Source organism: Peromyscus maniculatus, chromosome 19 (assembly GCF_049852395.1).
Source record: "Peromyscus maniculatus bairdii isolate BWxNUB_F1_BW_parent chromosome 19, HU_Pman_BW_mat_3.1, whole genome shotgun sequence".
Classification (NCBI taxonomy): domain Eukaryota; kingdom Metazoa; phylum Chordata; class Mammalia; order Rodentia; family Cricetidae; genus Peromyscus; species Peromyscus maniculatus.
This window is the reverse complement of record NC_134870.1, coordinates 43502260-43523600: the sequence shown is the minus strand read 5'-3', so window position 1 is coordinate 43523600 and position 21341 is coordinate 43502260. Positions and strand designations below refer to the sequence as shown.

Sequence of the window (21341 nt, the reverse complement as noted above, 5' to 3'; positions counted from 1 at the left end):
TCTGGTTATCAATCCCTTCCTCCCGCTCTCCCGCCCACTCCTCTTATGTAAGATGGCATAATTGTTTCTTTTCTCTAACGTTTGCATGTGGTCTTTCCGCTCCCTCTGCTTGCTTCCTTTCAATGTGTTAGAACTACAGGGTTACCACAAACTTCACACAAGCCATGAACTTCACTGAAGAACAAGATTCGAATGTGCTTTCTGTGCCACATACTTTGCAGTTTTATTTATTTGTGTATGTGTGCATGTGCGTGTGCATGTGTGTGTGCACACGTGCGCATGTGTGTGTGTGCATGTACGTGTGCACAGTTGTCCACAGAGGCTAGAAAAGAGCCAGATTCCCTGGAGTTGGAGTTATGAGCAGCCTGATTGGTGCAGAAAAACCAATTTAGATTCTCTAGAAGAGTATGAAATGCACTAAACCTCTGAGCCACCTCTCCAGCCCCCAAACAAAAGAATCGAGGTTCACACACTGGTTCTTTGGTTACAGAGTTATTGTTCTGGTTCTGCTTTACAGTTTTAACTTTCTGAATAATTCCATATCCTGTGAGTATAAACTTATCTAGCAAATTCTGGAGGCACAACCTTTTGACTTTTCTTTCTCTCTCCCTTTTTCACAAATAGGACCTTTTATTTGTCACTATTGGAAGTCTGGGTTTTCAACAGTTTCTTGGTTCGTATCCATCAGCTCACTCACACCTGTCTCATCATCAGTAGTTTTTCCAGAACTTCCACCTTCACCACAGAGCACCACGAGTTTTCTCAACTCGAACTTGGGTTTCTTTTGCATTTTTATCATCTTCTTCCAGATCTGGAGGACCTGCTGGTGCTACACATGGGATGTTTTGCATATCTGGCTGTTGCGGTTTTTTTAGTGACACCAACACAGAACAGAAGGAGCAAAGAACCATTGGTTGTCTTGACATCAACACAAGCTTCAATCATGGTCTGGTCTGCCACTTTTTGACCATGGAAGACTTTTTGTCCTGGGTAAGATCCATGCCATGGCAGTTAATCAGACTTTATTTTATTTATTTATTTATTTTTTTGCCTTGAACAACCTCAGTAATTAGCTTGAATTTTCTAAATACAACTTTGTCACTCTGTAGATCAGCAAAGCTCTCTTCAAACACACGACCCTTGAGGCCCTCAGATGAAATTCTGGTTCCTTGGGTCCTTGTGACTAGTGTTTTTCCAATGTTTCTAAACTGGAACATAGGTGGAGCTTTCACATCATACCAGTCTTTCTTAGAAAATGGACCAACCAGTTTCTTCTTGGCTCCCTTCTTGAAGCCTTTCCTCAGGGGCTTGTTCTCACCGACTGCCGTCTTGCTGCTGCTCAGAGAGCCAAAGGGAAGAAGTACGCACAGTTTGGGTAAGAACTTACATGAGTCGGATGGGACTAACTTATTTCTTGGTAGAACTAGAACCTTGCTAAAAAAAAAAAGCAGGGGTGTGGGGGGGTTGAGATGATTCCCTCTTTTTTGATATAAACCATAGATCTGTCTACAAAAAGCTGTTCTCAAATTGGGATCAGCCGTGCATCTTACCAAGAGCTGGGGACACCTTGATGCAGTTACAGTTATTGTTATCGTTATAATTGCTGCTAGTATTATTTTTTATTAGCTTCGGCTTTGAGTGGAGGAAAACTGGTTTGTCTAATTTTGAAAAGAGTGGTTTTGCCTCTAAGAAAAGAGCACAATACATGGCTACATGGCATCACCCCATGGTGGCAAACACTTTCTACTGTCCTCAATGTGGTGGCCACATGTTTGCTTTTTCTCCCAGATAGCTAAGTCTTAAGCAAGAGAGTTTGGAGGAAATGAAAGAGGGAGAAAATGCACTTTTTTTCCCTTTTTATGGCATTTAGAGTATGTGCCAGTGGGTTACGTATCCCCCACCCCTGAAGTTGTGTATATATGTTCATATGTGTGTGATTAATAAATAAAATAAGCAAAGTGCATTGTGACTGTTCTGGGCTGTTATTTCTGTTTTCTTGAAATGGTTTTGAATCTTTTGAAGCAAACTGGGAGAAAATGATGAGCCTCATCCTCTGTGAGTGTTTAGTGTTCATGTTTATAAGTCACCGATATAGCACACTATCCTGCAAAGCATAAATGTGTGTATGAAATTCTGTAAAACAAATAAATGTGCAATGGAATTTCACTGATGGAAAATACTTAAAAACTAGGTTCCATCTTATACATACACAAAAAGTACCCAATATTTTAAAGTCCAATTTGAGATTTTTTTCAATATTAATGGCCATAATGTAACATTGCAGTGAATAAATTGAAAATAGAATAAGTGGATGTTCAAGAAAATCAGAGATTTTGAAACTTGGAAGAATACTTTGAAGAGGATTTGGCTTATTTGTTAAATCTGACAAAGTGCTAAGAACCAGAAAAAATAAACTGCCTATACAGAGAAGCATTTCCTCCTCCCCTTTCCCTTTCCCCTCCTTTCTTTTTTCCCCTTCCCCCCTCCCCCAGGACCAGACCTGGAAACAAAGGCAAACTTTCCACCCTCCCAATAGGAGCCACTTTACTCTAAGACAGCCACAGCAAGGGTCTTCCCTCAGAAACCTGTGGTCAAGTGGTAACTGTCCCCAGCCTTTCTCTTCTGGAGGTAAACTGTTAACGGGCAGATGTAGAGCCTTTTTCAGATGAAAGATAAAGATACTCAGGCTCTTTCTGTTTCTCCTTATAATGTCATCTGTCCATCCAAATTATAGACACCTTCTTTTCTCCTCCCCCCCCCATCTCTCTTACCAGGCCTAGAGAAACCCAGTAGTTAATTTTAAGCCTTCTAGCCATCCAGTAAAATGACAACTAGTGTTATCTTAGAGATGGTTTTGTTCAGAAAAGAATTCACTGTTGACTTGTGGTGAGTGAATTTGTACTTAAAGTCTATCCTCATCATGTAGGCTGTAGATTTACCACATGTGGGCAAAACTCTGTGTCATATCCCTTGGTGACCAAGGAAGGTACGTGGTCCGTCTAACTTGACTCAAAAAGCCAGACTCATTACCCTGGACTCTGGGTCATGTGATTTAACTAGCTGAAAGTCACAGCCCAACCCCCTCTGTCAGTCAGGATTCTCCTGTGGCAGATGACAGAAACTGACTATGATAGTCCACAAAAGATTGCACTAGAAAATCTGAAGGAAATGCTGAAGAGCCAGAACTTTTTCTAGCAGTGGGAGGAGGAAGATTGTTCACCATTTGACCAACCTGACATTTAGATTCTAGGAAGATAGTTTAATAAGAACAAACTCAGATCTTGTGACCAGTTCTTGAAGTGAAGAAGTCTCATGAATGCCTAATCTACTGGGGGTCAGAGGTTCTGGGCAGAGTTTCCTAAAGAACAGGAAGAAAAGGGAAATGGTTATCAAGCAGTCAGACTAGTAGAGGTCCGCCAAACCACCTCGTGGGGGTGATCAGTTATGAAAACACAGAGTCTAAGAGGTGAGATTGAAGTGTGTCTAGACAACAGCTCAATGATGGGACCAATAAAGTGGATACTAAATTCTGGCTTGCCTAGTAGTTTAAATAGGGCCACTTAGCAATTTTTCTTTAACTTCAGTTCAGAGTTTCCCAGACCCTGAGTGGGATGTGAATAGTTGGTCTATTAAGCATCTCTGTCCAGTTACAGATTATCCTCCGACTCATTCTCCTGGCCACACCTACCGCCTGCCTTCTTTGTACTGAACTCGGAACTCAAGGGCTGTTTCTCTAGTAACACCTTTGTTTAGACTGGAAGAGGAATTAAAAGCTGCTGAACACTTTATTGAATTTCAACCTTTAATATTGGTAATTTGATTTTAACGTGTGAAGTCAAACCTCATTAGACACAGGAGAGAAAGAGCGAGAAGTCCAATGAAACATCTACTTGAAGATGTCCTTGAACACTCTCCTGCCCTTCTTCTAGCTTTCCGGTACACAGTAGGGATGAAAGAATTCTTCATCGTCACTTAAAGTGCAAAGTGGGTCGGTTATTTGGAGAGAGAGAGAGAGAGAGAGAGAGAGAGAGAGAGAGAGAGAGAGAGAGAGAGAGAGAGAGAGAGAGTGTTTATTCACTACACTCTGTTCCCTGTAAATTTTCACTTTGGTTATTAAAATACTCACTGTAGGAAACAGATTTGTAACCCATTTCTCATATTACCTACAGCCAGAAAAACAAAATTTGATATCCTGGGGTTTATTTGCTGAGGGCGCTTCCCATAAAAGCGGGGTGAGTGTGCGTTGGGAAATTCGTCTGGTTAACTTCTTTATGGATAAGCGTTAGTCACAACCTCCCCCATCCCAACACGCACACTTTGGCCCCACCGCTCTCCCCACCTCTTGACTTCCCGCCTCTCCAGGGCTGGTGACCTAATAGCATTTTTCTTCATGCATATTTTGGCTTGGGCCCATGGCCTGGCTGCCTTCGCCTGTCTGAGTCTTTTGAAATTCCTGCATGTTCGGCCCAGATTAAGTCGAGTGTGTCTCAGGATGTGTGTTCCGTTTTGTTCTTTCCCCTTAACTCTCCCTGTGCAACGTGTCTGGGGAGGAGGGGAGTGGGGCGGAGAGGGGAGGAGGGGCAGAGCGGAGGAGCTGTCCGCCTCGCACGTTTCCAATCGCATTACGTGAACAAATAGCGGAGGGGCAGCGAGCGGGGCCAGAACGGCTTGTGTAACTGCAAACTTGTCAGAAAGTTTAAAATCTCTCCCCTTCTTCCACTCCAGACACTGTGCGCTCTCCGGGACCGACCGTCGTGCGCCGCTGCTCCCCCCCACCCCTGTCGTCTTCCAGGACTGGGAAAGGGGGTGCCACGTCCGACGGCGGCCTGGGCTGGGGGCAGGGTCTGCCGTCCGCCCTTGGCACGACTCACTGCGACCCATCCCCGCGCCTCGCCCTCCTCCCGGCCCCGAAGAGGTCTCGTTCCTTCGCGGGATCTGAGCCACGTCCTCCCCGCAGAAAGGACTCGCCCGGAGAGCCATGCATTTCGCCTGGACCGTGCTCCTGCTGGGGCCACTGCAGCTCTGTCCGCTTCTCCGCTGCGCCCCGCAGGCCCCGCGTGAGCCCCCCGCCGCCCCGGGCGCCTGGCGCCAGACGATCCAATGGGAGAACAATGGGCAGGTGTTCAGTCTGCTGAGCCTCGGGGCGCAGTACCAGCCGCAGCAGCAGCGGCGACGCGACCCCAGCGCCGCGGCGGCCCCGGGCCCCGACGGCAACGCCGCCCCGCAGCCGCGCACGCCCATTCTGCTGCTGCGTGACAACCGCACCGCCTCTGCCCGCGCGCGGACACCGAGCCCGTCCGGGGTCGCCCCCGGCCGTCCCCGGCCCGCCGCCCGCCACTGGTTCGAAGCTGGCTTCTCGCCGTCGGGGGCCCGCGATGGTGGGACCTCCCGGCGCGCAGGGAACCGGACTGCGTCGCCACAGCCCCCGCAGCTCAGTAACCTGAGGCCTCCCAGCCATGTAGACCGCATGGTGGGCGACGACGCCTACAACCCCTACAAGTACTCCGACGACAATCCCTATTATAACTACTATGACACGTATGAGAGGCCCCGGCCTGGGAGCAGGTACCGACCCGGATACGGCACCGGTTACTTCCAGTACGGTAAGCACCCCCAGGTTCACACGAGGCACCTGGCTACCCTGGCTGCAGGTCGGTGCTGTCCAGACGTGGCGGACTGAGCGCGACGCCCACCCCCCGGCCCCGCGCCCGTCCCGGCCGACCGGACCCCCCTAATTCCCCCTCGCCCGCCCCGCCAGCTCTGGAATCTGATGGAAACCGCGCTCCTGGCTCCAGCAGCGTCTTCTTTCCTTTCCTTCCCAGCCTTGGAGTTCCCTGTTCTTCCACACACGCAGCCCCACCCAGCGGACTTGGTGGGCAAAGGGTGACAAAAGAGGGGACCTGGGGTCAGAGGTCACCTGCTTGTCTTATTTTTTAGGTCTCCCGGACCTGGTGCCGGACCCCTACTACATCCAGGCATCTACATATGTGCAGAAGATGTCTATGTACAATCTGAGATGCGCTGCGGAAGAAAACTGCCTGGCTAGGTACGTATTAACACAGCCTGGCTCCCATTTTGATCCTGGGATCACACGGGTGCCTAGTTCTGACCGCTATTCAGTGCAGACAAGGGCCAGGAAGTGGGACAAGGGCTGGGAAGTGGGACGTGACCTCCTGGGCATGCTGACTTGGATAGAGAGTCAATTTGGAATGTTTTTATGGGTGCCGCCTCACTGGGAGGCGCAAATCAGGAGAGGGGGGCGAAAACCCTTGTTCCGGAGACTGGGTCTTAGGTTCTTTCCCAAGGTTTCTATTAGGTATTGGCGCCAACAACTTTCAACAGCTTTCTACAAAACAGGAGCTCAACAACCAACCACACAGGGGGAAAAGTAGAAAGGAAGCGCTCGCTATTATTCTCTGATGGTCTGGGGTGTGTTCCCCACGGTGGCGCCCCCCATTGGTAAAGACTGCATTCCACATTTCTTTCAGGCCATGATTAACTAACTGGGTTGTTTTCGTATAAGACCATGAGCAAGAGTTTTGTTTTCCGTCATTCCCAAAATAAAATAGCTATTCTGGACTTGGAATTCTCCGATTTTGCTGCTGGCAACCAGCAGAGGGAGCATAAGATGCTTGCGTAGTTCTGGTGGTACCTTAAGTAAAATGGGTCACCAATGGTATTCCAACCCAGACCTACAAAAATTTAGAAGCATCCCAGAAGTGTTTATATGAACCTCTATTCCACGTTGACTTTTTTACAACCATCACACTAAGGGAAAAAATTCAAGCTCATTTTCATTCCCGAGTCTTGCATGATCCACACCACTGAACGCTGGAAGATAGTAGAGAGGCGCTCCCTGTCTGATGATAGTGAAGTATAAAGCTATCTATCTAAAGCTAGCTGTCCTATTTTAGAGTGTTTCTCCATTTACTATTTTAAATCTATCAACTTATTAATAGATCTATATGGATCTTTTTGGTGTGTGATCATTACTATAGCAATTTCATGGTTTTTAGATGCATCAATAATTTTTTTAGTGTAAATCCTAATTTCAAGCTCTGTAGGTTTTTACTGTTGTCCTTCATTCACTCATTCACCAGGTAGTCACTATGTTTTTATTCTTCCAGGACTGGATGGGAGCTCAAGATTGTCTCTTTGAGCTGAGAGGCTAGTTGGGAAAGGGGAGGGATGCCATTACAGTGTAATGGTGAGCTGTTCTTTCTTGTTTTGTTTTTCACCGGTATTCACTGAATCTAATGTTTGTTTGTCTGTTTGTTTGTTTCTAAACTCACAGCTCAGCATATAGGGCAGACGTCCGAGATTATGATCACAGGGTACTGCTACGATTTCCCCAAAGAGTGAAAAACCAAGGAACGTCTGACTTCTTACCAAGCCGCCCTCGCTATTCCTGGGAGTGGCACAGTTGTCATCAGTGAGTGGACGGGCCTCTCAGTGCTTCTGGGATGCTCTGACATCTTTCAGATGATTCTTCACGTGTCTTACCTAAAGCTAGAGATTTGCTATTATTTGTACTTAGAACTTTTACTATACGGGTTGATGGTCATCAAAGAATGTTAAACCTTACAGATGGCCCCTTCACCACCAAATGCCATTATCTTTTGAATTGGAAACTTAAGTCAGGCTCATTAAAAAGTGTGGAAAGATACAACAATGGCTGCCCTAGAATTTGCTATTAAGTAAAAGTATCTTCTGTAAATAAGATCATCTATGTAAATAGTAAATTTGCAGAACTTATTATTATGTAAAAGTATCTGCTGTAAATAAGATCATCTATATAAATAGTAAATTTGCAGAACTTATTATTATATAAAAGTATTTGCTATGGATAAGGTCATCTATGTAAATAGTAAATTTACATTATGTGCTATTATGTACAAGTATCTTCTAAAAATAAGATCATCTATGTAAATAGCAAATTTACTATTATGTACAAGTATCTGCTATGAATAAGATCATCTACATGATCACCTGCAGCTGGTCAGCCTTAACAAGCATTTAAGAAAAGCACAGCTTCTTTTACCTAAAGAATTCAGAAACCATCCTCAATGGAACACACATGAGATAGACTTGAGGAGCAGACCCACTTCCATCTTTTGAAAGGCCCATATCAGCTCCAGAGTGGTTGTCCCACCCTTCCTAAATTTAAAGGTTTTAATTTTTAAATTACATGTGGTTATGCCATCATTTGCCTAGGTAATGTGCCCAGTTATTCAGTGCCAGGAAATCCTGATGTGTGGTCTTCTACTTACAGAAACTCAAACCCTTTCCCATTGTTGCCCCTCCCCCATGTAAGACGAGGACGAGCTCAGAAGTCTTCTACTTAATGAACAGAGAAAAAGCAGACTTTAGCTGTAGAATTTGCATATTAAAGTAGATATATTTTATTTTGAAATGAAAGTTTGTGCTATTTAAGTAATAGTGGTAGAAAAACATGTTGTTCCCCCTTGCGTTTCCGAAGAGATTTTAAAATGTTGAAACTCTAGTTTTTAGACTCTCATAGCAAGCCCTCTCGAGTAAAGCTCTTGTTTGAAATCAGCATCCTATCAGCAACATTGGCAGTGGCGCCCAGAGAAATACACCAGAGACTCCACAGGTTACAAGCACCGATAATCCATTGTCTTTATAGATACTCTGTGGAAAGGGACAGATACTCTGTCCTTACCACCAAGTAAAGTTAAAAGCTTGCAATTTTGATACATTTATGTCCTTTCTGAAAAAAATAATCTAGCATGAATATCTCTTTAAGAAGATAAACTTGGGGGCCAGGCATGGTGGCACACGCCTTTAGTCCCAGCACATGGGAGGCAGAGGCAGGTAGATCTCTGAATTTAAGGCCAGCCTGGGCTATAGAGTAACTTCCAGGATAGCTAGAGCTACACTGTGAGACCCTGTCTGAAACCAAGGGGCAGGGGGTTGGGCTGGGGAGACAGCTCAGTGTTAAGAGTACTTACTGCTCTTGCAGAGGAGCCAGGTTTGATTTCCAGTATCCACACAGTGGTTCATAACCACCCATATCTCATCTCCAGTTCCAAGGGATTCAAGCCCTCTTCTGACTTCCATGGGCACCAGGCATGTACATGGTGCACATAAAACTTGTAGGCAATACGTTCACACACATAAAATAAATAAATCTTTAAGAAAAATACATAAAAAGACAAGAAAATAAACTTGCCCTGCCTTAATAGTGAGCAATAACACCACTTGATTCATGAGACAAGGAGGTCACTTAATGTCCTTATTGTTTCCTCTACATGCCACTGACTGCTGTGTTTTTGTTGTGTGGGACATTAGACATTACCACAGCATGGATGAATTCAGCCACTACGACCTGCTTGATGCCAACACACAGAGGAGAGTGGCTGAAGGCCACAAAGCAAGCTTCTGTCTCGAGGACACATCCTGTGACTACGGGTACCACAGGCGCTTTGCGTGTACCGCCCACACACAGGTAGGCTGGCCCTCGGACATCAGGAACCCTCAGATATCCAGAGACTAGGCAAACAAAGTCATCTGCCAGTTTCTTCCTCCCCCCCGCCCCCTTCTTCTTCTTCTTTTTTTTTAAATCCATTGTTTCATTTTGAGGTTATCTTACCAATGCGGAAATTAATTGGGAAAAGGCAGATGAATGGGTGGTGCAAATTGCTTTTAAAGTGTTTCCAGCTGCCCACACAACCCCTGCTGGTGATCACAGAAGGTCACTGTGGATCCTTGCTACATAACACAATGAAAAGTAGTTTACTTTCTGCACACACAGGAATGACTTGAAGCATCTGCCTTCATTCTGTGTTCTTTAATTGGCTATAAATAACTGCTGGCGACGTAGAACTGTTTTCCCACCTGCAAAATCATTTTGTTTCCTACCTTCCTGCTTACTATGGAATAGTGCCTAGAGTTAGAACAAGGAGTTGAAGTCAGTTCCTTAGGAATACTTTAAACAGCATCACTTCTAATAACGCAAATAAGAATAGAAAGACACATTTCTTTCTCCACACATGTATATTTAAACCTACAGCATAATTGATATCAGATGTCCTTTGGATGAATTTGTTTTTAATAGTGCTGAGCTAAGCACTAGTGTGTGTCTTAGGATTGGAAAATGTGTGTCAGTTAAAAGCCATGTCGGTATTTCCATCCAAAACCCTCATTTGTAAAAAGACATTATAATTTTACTCCAGCCCAGCTCTTGGCAAGTAGTCCGTGTATGTACATTACCCAGGGCACAAAGACATCAACAGCCGTCTTCTTGGGGAGCAGATTCCAGGGTTGTGGCCAGAAGCTTTTTAGTGACCTACATGTGTGGACCATACTTCTTTCCTCTGGGCTTAGCTCATCAAAGTGGTTAGAAAGGGAAACAGTTATACTTAGCATAGGTTGGGAGGGGCAGGACATATGCTTTAAGTGAAGGATGTAACCCAACCATATATTAAGTATGTACCCATGCAGAGATTGCATTCTCATCCTGTGATCACCCCAAGAGGAACTGGGGCACTTCCTTTCCCTATTCAGAAAATGACACACACCGATCATCTCATTCTAAGATGGAACACCTGGGTGGGGAGTTGTTCATGTTTCAGCCGCAGAGGCTCCCCTATTTGCTGGCATAATCTCACTCTTTTTATGTTCATCCTTCTCTGTACACGTCTTAACAATTCTTCACCAGGTTTTGCATTATAAGTGATTTATATGTTTCTGTTTTTTTTTCAATTGTCTCTTGAACAGAATTTACTTAAAGAAAAAAAATTCACACAGACCCCTAATGTTGACTTTTGTTAGTTTTGTTATACTAGTGTCGTGTTCCTAAATGTTTATGCATATAACTAAGTATAACTTATGCATATATATAATATATATAAAAGCCACATGTCCTAAGACTACAAATTTACATACAAAATTCATGCACAACAAAAATAGTCACATCATACTCATTGACCAAACATAGCAAACTGTTATGTTTTGCTGAAACCAAATAATGAATTTAGATAGTGTAGAATGAAGTTATATTTCCAATTTAGTTTTACATTTTGACTTTGAATATTGAAATGTCTACTCACTTAATGGCCTGGGTAAACTTCAGGTGTTTATTTGTAAGTCCAAATAAGCAAAGCTCAAAATGAACATATTCTGTGAGTACATGAATCATAGAGTAAGAGTGTCAGCCATTAGTGCTTACACATACACATAATGCTTTTAAGACTGTGTGACCTAGGCCGGTGTCAAATTCATGGGCTTAAATTGTTCTCCTGCCTCAGCATTCTGCCCCTTTGAGATTATGGGTGGATGCCAACAGGGATAACTTCAGCATTTCTGAAACACTTATTCACTTAACAGTAGCATAACTTATGCCTATCTTCCTTGGGTATCTAATCCAGTGCACAATTTAGAGTCATCTGTGAAATAGTAGTAATGGTAGTGGCAGCTTTTAGTATTGCTTAGTGTGTAAGGTGCCAGAATTAGAGAATGATGTAGTATAATCAGACCAAAAGTTCTTCCTCTTGTATTTCCTATCCAACACATAAAATGAGAATGGATCAAGGTGGGAACCCAGGCAATTATGGTCCTCATTCCTGTGACTCAAGTGATTTTGAGTTGGCTTGTCTCTACTGTCCTGTGCTGTGGACAGCAAAATTGTTTACTCTTCCCAAATCTAGATGTAGCCAAACCCACATCCCTAAAGCATGTTGAGAGGCTTTTGTTATCTTTGATGACCAAAATGACCGTAAGCATCAAAGCAAACTTGAGTGATGATCTTAAATGATACTTCTGAGTTCAAATGATTGTAACATATACTTTTAATCAACTTTGGATTATCAGAGTGAAAATACAACAGTTAAAAGTACTCATGAGGAAATAAGAAAATAAAAAAAAAAGATATCCATCTCCCCCCCCCCCCTCCGTGGGAGAAAATGTCTTCAGCCTCATGAGAGCAAGGAGCATATATTCTTGGCATTTTTCTCCTGGCAGCCTTATGAGACACCTGTTGACTTGCTGGTGTGAATGTTTTAGCATGTGGACTGATGCAGTGTTGACCAGTTTGGGCATATATCCATCCCTGTGACTCAACTAAGATTTCACTGATTATTTGATGGAGGGAATGTGGTAGTTGAGAAAAGGTACCTGTTTACATAATCTTGAAACCAACTCAGTCATTCCCTAGCTGTTTGCCCTGGAATAAGTCATTTGACCTTAGTGTGCCTCAGCTTCCTCGTCTATAAAGTGGAGATAGTAATACACCTACCTTATGTAGTCGTGAGAATTGGCTTTATATAGTATGTTTAAAATGGTTCTGGCACATAATAATAACAAATGTTAGCTTCTCAAGGATGCAACTAAACTCTACCCTTGAGGAATTTCTGTAATATGATGAGTATATAGAGCAGAAATGGATGAATGCTATAAAGCTAAACAGGACAAAAGACCATGAACATTCAGAATGTAGGAAGGTCATTGCAGGGAGGTTCACAGATAGGAAATTGGAACTAATTTGCTATGAGACCTTTATTGCTGGTGTAATATCTTGAATTGTGGTGAAGGCTTATTTTGTTGTTTAACACTATTTTCCACTGGTGACTTGTGAAATAAGGCACACTACTTCATACTGCAGTCCCTATAAAGCCCTAGCTATTATAAGACTGGGAAACATGTGGTTCTCAATGGAGATGAAACAGAAGTATTTTTATGCCAAATTCTTCTAGGTACCAACTTAGTATTTAATTTACCAATAATATCATGTTTATTTATTTGTTTGTTTTAGCTCTGTCTAGCCATATGCTATAATTTAATTTTTACAACTTTGCTGATTTCAGGGATTGAGTCCCGGATGTTATGATACCTATGCTGCAGACATAGACTGCCAGTGGATTGATATTACAGATGTACAACCTGGAAACTATATTCTAAAGGTAGGAGCTTTGAATACATGTAATTTACCGTGACAATTCAATACACTCCCTTTTTCTGGTTTTAAATATTAAATAATCATGGTCGTAAAAGTAACCAAAAATGCAGGGCATCGGTGGCACACACCTTTTATTCCAGCACCTGGGAGGCAGAGGCAAGTGGATCTCTGAGTTTGAGGCCAGCCTGGTCTATAAAGAGAGTTCTAGGACAGCAAGGACTAAACAGAGAAACACTGTCTTGAAAAACAAAACAACAAAAAATGTAATTGAACACCCTTCATAACAATTTTTAAGCAATCCAGACTGTGATGTTTTTAAAAAGAGCTCAGAGAAATTTACACAATTTCCTTTGTAATATAGCCAGTGTTTAACTACATGCTTTAGATTCCTTTTCTTGCTTTATTTAGCTGAGTCCCTTGTTAGCAATTTCACTGCAGTGTCTCTACAGAAATAGGAAGGAATAAGAGTATGCATATAAGATGAACAGGAAGTCATTCACCATGCTATTTCTGTTGTCCAGGTCAGTGTAAACCCCAGCTACCTGGTGCCTGAATCAGACTACAGTAACAATGTTGTACGCTGTGACATTCGCTACACAGGACACCATGCCTATGCCTCAGGCTGCACAATTTCACCGTAAGTATTGTTTGGCAAGCCAAGTAATTTCTTTTACAAGGAGCTTTGACTTGATATTAGCCAAAAGACTGGCAGGTGCTTACAAGTTTTGTCACCTGGATTTATACAATACTGGTATTTGCTTTGCTTCTACTGCCATAGCTTCCTTGCAAACAAAGCAAAGCAAAAATTAAATATAGGATCCATGTTATTATTTTTGGCAATACTAGAGAATGAGGGTGCAGTAATGTTTTACTCATGCTACAGCTCATACAGTGTTCACCTGGAAAGATGTACTGTTTACCTGACAAGTTCTGTAGCAGTCCAGTCCAACAAATTGCTCATTAAGCAGTGTAAGTGAGCTTGTAGGAGCCACAGTCATTGGCTTTCCTCCCCTTCCCCCATGCTTCATGATGGGAATGCAAAGAAATTCAAAGCATTTTCCAAGGTACACTTTCATTTACTGGCTGCAAAATGTGTGTGTGTGTGTGTGTGTGTGTGTGTGTGTGTGTGTGTGTGTGTGTGTGTGTGGTGTGTCTTCCCTCCATAATTCACTGAGTCCTAAAACCAGTTTGTAAATCTTCATAGGAATCTTAGCCCATAAATATTAAGCAGAAGTTCTTTAATGAAGAGAAAAGTACAGAAGGTTTGCCCGGTTGCTACCTGTCTTGCCTGACTCCTTTAAAGCTTTGCCTGCTTCATGTTATGCTAGTTGTTTCTTCCAAACAGTGAGAAGACCACGGGAATAACTGAGCACACATCATCTTTGCACTGACATTGCCAAGATACTGGTAGCTTAAAGGCACATATTACCTCACACAAGACCCGTTCTTTATTTACATAAAGGAACAGAGTCAATCTGTACTTTGCAAAGATTATCATATTATTATAAATAAATGAGGTTCATGACAGTAAAGAGATAATACTGGAAAATTACACTCTTCTGAATATGTCAACAGTACAGAAAGCTTGCCTGGGTCACTGGACCACCAAGCATGGAGTTAGCCTCAGCATGGATGAAGGCTCATAATCTAAAATAACATCATAAAAATTAATATGTAGTTGATTCTTTTACATCTTCTAATTTTTATTAACTCATTCTCTATTTACTTACTTACTGTCACTTTTCACTGTATATTTAAGGTCCTAACCTGGTATCAGGAAGCAATATCAAATAGGTGTAATGGTTACCTGGTGGACTTACTGTAGCAATTCCCAAGTATTCCATATAAATTTCTTTAATGATTGTATCCTTCCCTCTCCCCAAACGGCCAGGCTCTAATTGCTTGTTCGTACTATATATCCATGGCCAGGTAGAGAACTGCCACCTACAGTCTTCCACTCAACACTTCATTCATGAATTACCTTGTCTCTCAAGAAATAAAGAAGTGACTCTAGAACAGCATTTGAATTTGGCCTTGAAGGATCAGAACTACAAAAGCAGTGCTGAGGAAGGGCATGTCTGAAGGAGTCAGAGTCATGGGCAACTTCCTGGCAGGAGTGGATTGCAGGCAATGTTTGCAAAGGCAAACTCCAGTTGGGTTTGTCAGCTGTGATCAGATCAAAAGGACAAATGAAGAGCAGGCTAAGAATTTGGATCTTCTCTCTGGAGGCCATGAAAAAAAAAACCTGACATTTTTAGGGAGGGAGTGAAATGAACATAAAGCCATGTGGACAGTCTGATGGCTAAGTGTGTGTGACCTCATGCTGTCATTATTGGCGGTTCTTTCCTAACTCTAATGACATGCCACTGTTAGCTCACTGGTTGTTTCTCATGCTGGCCAGATATTTGAAACCATTCTGGTGGGATATAAAATCCACCCAATAATTTGGTATGTTCCATTCATGGAGCCTTTTTCTCCAACTCTCCTCAGATGACTCGGGCCCTTTTTACTTCTGCCTTGCTATGTAACTGGGTGTTCTCCTCACAGAAACTGCTCTTTAGAAATTGGTGGTTTATGATTTGAACGGAAGTGCATTTTTTCCTTTTATGAGGTTCAGTGATCAGCCTTTCAACACGACCATACCTAGTTCATGGTCTTTGTTCCTATCTCTACCCATTAATGCATCATTCTGCACCCAGAAGCATGCAGAGAATGACAAATGCAAGATGGTGCAGAAGCCATGACTATGCCTCCTGGTGGATGCATTACTCTTGTTCCCTGGAATGAATTCACCTGCTTGAGCCCTGGTTCCATAAGCTCTGCTTGACTTTTCCTTCTTTTAATGTTGTTGTTTGTTTGTTTTGCCTTTTAAACATGCAGATTGTACATCAGGCATGTACTCCATGCTATTGACATATTACGTACTCTTTTCTTCTAATCACTGTTAAATCATGGTCTAATCATAATTTTACATGGTGATTATTGCTGGAGGCAGAGGGAAATTGCTCCATTGAGTTTTGAAAAGGCTGACTAAAATGTTATTGGTTGTGCTCATTCATGATATTATCCTGCTAATAACTTTTCCCATGTGTTCTCTTAATATAGGTATTAGAATGCAAGCCCAATTCCCATTGGATAAAGCAGTGCCTGGTGTTTGGAAATATGAAAAACATAGATTAGCTGCAGTAGGGAGGACTTACATATTTTAAAAGGCAAACAACAAAGGAAGTTTTGTTTGGACTCTTTCACAACAAATACCATAACTGGATTTTGAATGTTTAAATCAGCATTATTTGGGAAATTTTAAATACTTATTCATGCTATATTGTGAATTAATGGTGTCTTAAGTTTGTAGGTACCTACTTGGCTCTTTCAAAGAACCCCAAATTTCTTGTCTTCTTTTGAAGTTATAGAGCAAAAAGAAAAATGGTATTTTAATGAATGAGCCCTAATTTGAACTGATTGTTTTCTAAAATGCAGAAACCAGTAAAACAGCAATGATGGGTTTATATCTGCCTCAATATAGATTGATTTAAAATAATATTCCTACTGTGTAAACAGGAGTGGATACATTTGGTGCTGGGGAAGGGTCAAATACATAACTATTGTTGTCACGAAATATTACTCTATAGCAGAGAGATGGCAATATATGTATTCAGATAGTTACGTCCCTATATAAAATTATGTTTACATTTTTAAATTACTAGATAATTTTCTTTCTGTTAAGTGCTTAATTTCACTCTGATTCAAGTCAACTTCTGTTTTGGAATGAATTGGATAATTCTAAGTTCCTGGCTGACACTTGCTGATATCCCCTCTCCACTTAATTTTTCTGTTGACAGATATGTCTAATGTGGCGATCTTCACATTACCATTGTGGGGATTAACAGCATAGGGAAACCATTTTGATGACATGTGTGATCAATGAAGAGCTGCTATGCCCTGCAGCATACTTTACTGTTAGCCAAAATTAAGTCACTGCTGACATAGAGATTACACGATGAATCTCTAACACTACAACCATCTTTAAAATACTGTAAAAAAAGAATACTGGAAAACCTTCTGTGGATTTTTTTCAACTCTACTACACTTCTAAAATGTCTAACTATTAAGGGGAATGCTAAAAAAAAAAATGAAATCATCCATAATAGATAACCTACTGTGTGCAACACAGGACCATCATCCTAGATTCTTCAGGAATTGGCTGTACATGTTTTTGTGTATTTACAAAAGACAGTTCCAAATTAGCAAAGCACATAGCATTGAATACTTGAGAGGTTGGAGAAAAAGAGGGAAGCAGGTGCTTTCTGCAAAGAAAACCAAGGACTGCACACCACAACGAGACCGCTGTGACCTTACTTCAAACTGTGAAACTGTGCAGCAGTAGGGTTTGGAAACTCTTAAATTCAGAAGGTGCAGAAAGAAATCAAGTTAGACTTTTAAGTTCCTGGTGCTTAAGTTTTCCTTCATTCACCAGCATTAAAATCTCAAGTAAGGTACCTCCTGTGCCAGAACGTATCAGGTAGACCTTTCTCAGCAAGCTGGAAGCATGCCTTACGTGTCACAGAGTTGTAAGGATAACAGTCACTAACCATCCTCTTGTACTCACTGCTGCAGGAGCAGGTGAGAGGCGCCAGAGATAGGCAGTTGCTAGGGGTGGATAGCGCGGTACACATGATTCTTATCCGCCTGAGCACACATTTACCCATAAGCACATAAAGACATAACTCGGATTGAGCTGGTATCTGATCCATGGGATTGCTTCTTTGATGGACCTCCTTGCCTTAGAATGCTTTTCAGTTTTAAGACCGTAGAATGATCCTTTCAAATTATAATCATTCTGATAGAGTTATTTTAATATACGTGCTTTTAAAAACAAAACAAAAACTACTGTCAGTATTAGTACTGAACCAGACTGGCATGCATAGATTTAACATCTTGTCTTATTAAGATTCTTAACTCTATAAAAGAAAGTAGGCTAATTATACGATGTTTAGATATTTAGGATAATAATTTCAATGAGACCTTTATCTCCTTAGTCATTGTTATGTGAGGTAAGCTAAGCACTTACCTAATAGACATTGGAAAACAAAGACTATCCCTTACCTTGCTAGGTATGAAAATTAGGCTCACCTTATTTCATTTTTTAACTGTTAAAAATATGTCTATAGAATTTAAAATTTAAACAATGCTACTTGTCATGGCCATACTTTATTTTTCAAAACATAAGTTAAAAGTTATTAATTATCTACATGTATGTATTTCTAATAATTAAAATATGTTTCAAAACCATAAAATGTCTGCCTTTTAAAAGTAATTTGGGCTTTTTGGTTGATTGTTTTTTCAATTAAAAATCTGTTTATTCTTAAACATTTCTTTCCTTTCCACAATTTTAAAACACTTCAAAATGATTTGTAAGTAGTGACTCAAGACTTCATATATTTAACCTTTGGGCATCTGTTCTCCAAAGGACCATCAAGATCATTGATAATTATTTGGTTTAGACTAAGGATAAAAACCACAAGTTAGTATACTAAACTCTAGATTTTTTAAAATAAGAAGTGAGAATGGCAGAAAGAATACCAAAGACTGAAAAGGAACTTGTTTTTACACTAATAAAGGCTGTGAAAAAATAGAAAACAACACAGTTTTGTCTACCCTTTGCCAGCTAAGTAGTATCATGATATTGAGACTGCAGATTCCATCTCCAGGGGGACCATGGCATATCCTGCCTAGTTGCAGAAAACCTTCACATTTTATATAAGAACTGAATTTACAATTTCCACTTAGTTGTTCCCTGGGCATTCTGTATAACAGTTGTGTGCTGCTCTTTAAAGTTATGTTAGGCACATGTGTACATCATTCTTTATGCTCAGAATTTAGAGGAAATGGAGTTCACTAAAAGTTTTCCCCTACTGACCATTAATCTTCAGTAGATTGTATGAAAATACTAAATTCTTAGGAAATATTTTAGAAATCATTTTACTCATAGTATATTAAGTAACCAAACTATTCCCTTTGCATATGCTTCATATTTGAGTTCACATACATAACATAAGAAAAATCAACCATTTAAATTTCATTCCCAGAGTCCCAAAGTTCTAGGCATTTTGAATACTGGTTTTGGTTAGCGCTCAAGCTGAAATGGTGCTGAGTTATCTGAACTTGAATGTAAACTGCATTAAGTCTTAGCTCACGGGATACAGACATTTAATGTGTATGCTTGCTGCATACTCGGTTACATGTCATTTGGTATTAGAATGCCTGTAATGAAGTTTTAGTTTCTCCCATTTTTTTTCTGGAATTTTTATTTGTCAAAACATTTGTAACTTGTTTGAGAACCTTTTATTTCAAATGCCAAGACACAGGCTTTATATTGAATTCTCACACCCTTTTTTATTATGTGCTGTAACTGCATGATTACATATAAAAATGCCTTGAGTAAATGATTTCAAGTGTCTAAAGTGGTCATTTTGTTACCTAGAAATAAATGATCTGAATTTCATTTTTGGTTAAAACATTAAAGCCATATGTATGGTTGATATTCTTGTCTAAGTGCCTTTTCTATTTTTGAAATTATAATATCAGTACATCATTTCCCCCTTTCCACCGTCAAACCCCTTACCTTGCCCTCTCTCAAATTCATGGCCTCTTTTTCTTTAATTTCTTTAAATTGTTAGTGTTACACAGACACACAGACACACACACACACACACACACACACACACACACACACACACACACACACACATTCCTAAATACATAAATACAACTCTCTCCCTCCATATAATGTTACCTGTATGTACATAGAGCTGACCACCTGGCATTGGATAACCAGTTGGGTGGCTTTTCCCAGTGGAAGATGATTTCTCCAACTCTCAGCAGTCCCCAGCAGTGCATAGTTCTTTCTCTAGGATTTAGACCCCACATGCTTTCACCTTTCCATGTTAGCATGTCCATTGGCATCATTATTTTCAGGTCTCGTTTAGATAGCCATATTGATGAAACTTCATGGGTGTAGCATCTCTGACGTTTCTAGGAAACACAATCTCACAGAAAACTCCCTGATCCTCTGGCTCTTACAACCTTCTCTCTTCCACGATGACCCCTGAGACTTAGATACAGGAGTTGTGTTGTATCAATTGTGACTGAACACCACAAGATCTCTTGTTCTCCACATTTTGGTCAGTTGTGGTTTTTGGTAATCGTCTTTATTGAATGCAAAGAGAAGTTTCTTTGGCGAGGGATATGAACTACACATAGCTGTAGGTGTAAGGATAAACATTCAGAATGTAGTTAAGAACTGTGATGGTTTGGTAAAATGATAGTTGTTGTTCTCTAACATCCATGACTTTTTTAGCTGGGTCCAATGTCAGGAATGGTCTCCTTCTTGTTGAGTGGGACTTACATTCAGTTAGGGAGCTGATGGCCACTGCCAAGACATGCATGGCACTGTTGCACCCTAGGGTTACTGTGTCACGCTGGTTCTTGAGGTTTATAGTCATCATAGCTGGGTAGCACTTCTCTTCCTCGGAAGCTTGCATGGTGCCTTCTGGTTCCATAAAAGCTAGTTCCCAGACAGGGAACTTCAGGCCATTTCCAAGTCTCCAGAGAGTTGAAAAAACCACAGAAGGAAAGTTTGTAGCTACTAAAGGTTAGCTTATGAGGTTTAAGAGTAGACAATGTCTCTAATCACTAAGCACAAGATGGAGCAGAACATAATCATCTATAAGCTGCAATAACTTGAGTAGACCACACAAGCTAACTGATGGAAGTGGCTAGAATAGCAACAGATTTTACACACACACACACACACACACACACACACACACACACACACACACACACACACACACACGCCATCTAGGACTTTAAGAGGCGGGGGTGGGGGTGGGGAACTAAATTCTTGGCTTAGAAACTTCAAAGAACAGATGATACTCTTGTTACGGTTGTAATGCAGCTGCTGACTTGTGATTGCAACATTTATCTGTGTGCATTGACCATTCTGAAAATCCTACTAGGTGACAGCACATATGTTTGAAATATGACTTACTGAATACCTTAAATACCTTGTAGAGCTAATCCTGGGAAATTAAAATTCAAACAAAAATGTCACTCCCCACTGGCAACACACCTGGTCCCTCACGAGCTGTGATAATAATAATCAGTGAGGTATATTGAGATTTTTGTGCCTGTGAGCACATCACCCATTCTGCAGTTCACAGATCAAGGAGGAATTTTAACTTTTAAGTCTCATTATTTAAGCAACATTTCTAAAGCTGTCACTGCTATAGACATGGAGTCATCCGATGGCCCTGTACAAAATAAAGATCTTCTGAAAGTTTCACTATCCTGGATACCATTAAGGACATTTGTGAGGAGGATGTCAAAGTAACCCTAACCTAAGGATATGGGAGGTCAAAAT

General features: G+C 41.3%; 1 protein-coding gene and 1 pseudogene across 2 annotated transcripts; one reads left to right on the top strand and one right to left on the bottom strand.

The window, feature by feature from the left end:
• Positions 1 to 503: 503 nt before the first annotated feature.
• LOC143269463 (uncharacterized) lies at positions 504 to 4980 on the bottom strand (annotated as a pseudogene).
• Lox (lysyl oxidase) lies at positions 4837 to 19458 on the top strand. Of its 2 annotated transcripts, XM_006987475.4 has the most exons (7): positions 4837 to 5603; positions 5938 to 6046; positions 7295 to 7432; positions 9313 to 9469; positions 12825 to 12920; positions 13438 to 13553; positions 16022 to 19458. In XM_006987475.4, the coding sequence occupies exons 1-7, from the start codon at positions 4979 to 4981 to the stop codon at positions 16026 to 16028; spliced, it is 1248 nt and encodes a 415-aa protein (XP_006987537.1). In that variant the 5' UTR covers positions 4837 to 4978; the 3' UTR covers positions 16029 to 19458. The 2 variants fall into 2 exon arrangements, with proteins under 2 accessions (XP_006987537.1, XP_006987538.1); XM_006987476.4 differs by lacking the exon at positions 16022 to 19458 and having other exon boundaries at positions 13438 to 13557.
• Positions 19459 to 21341: the final 1883 nt, after the last annotated feature.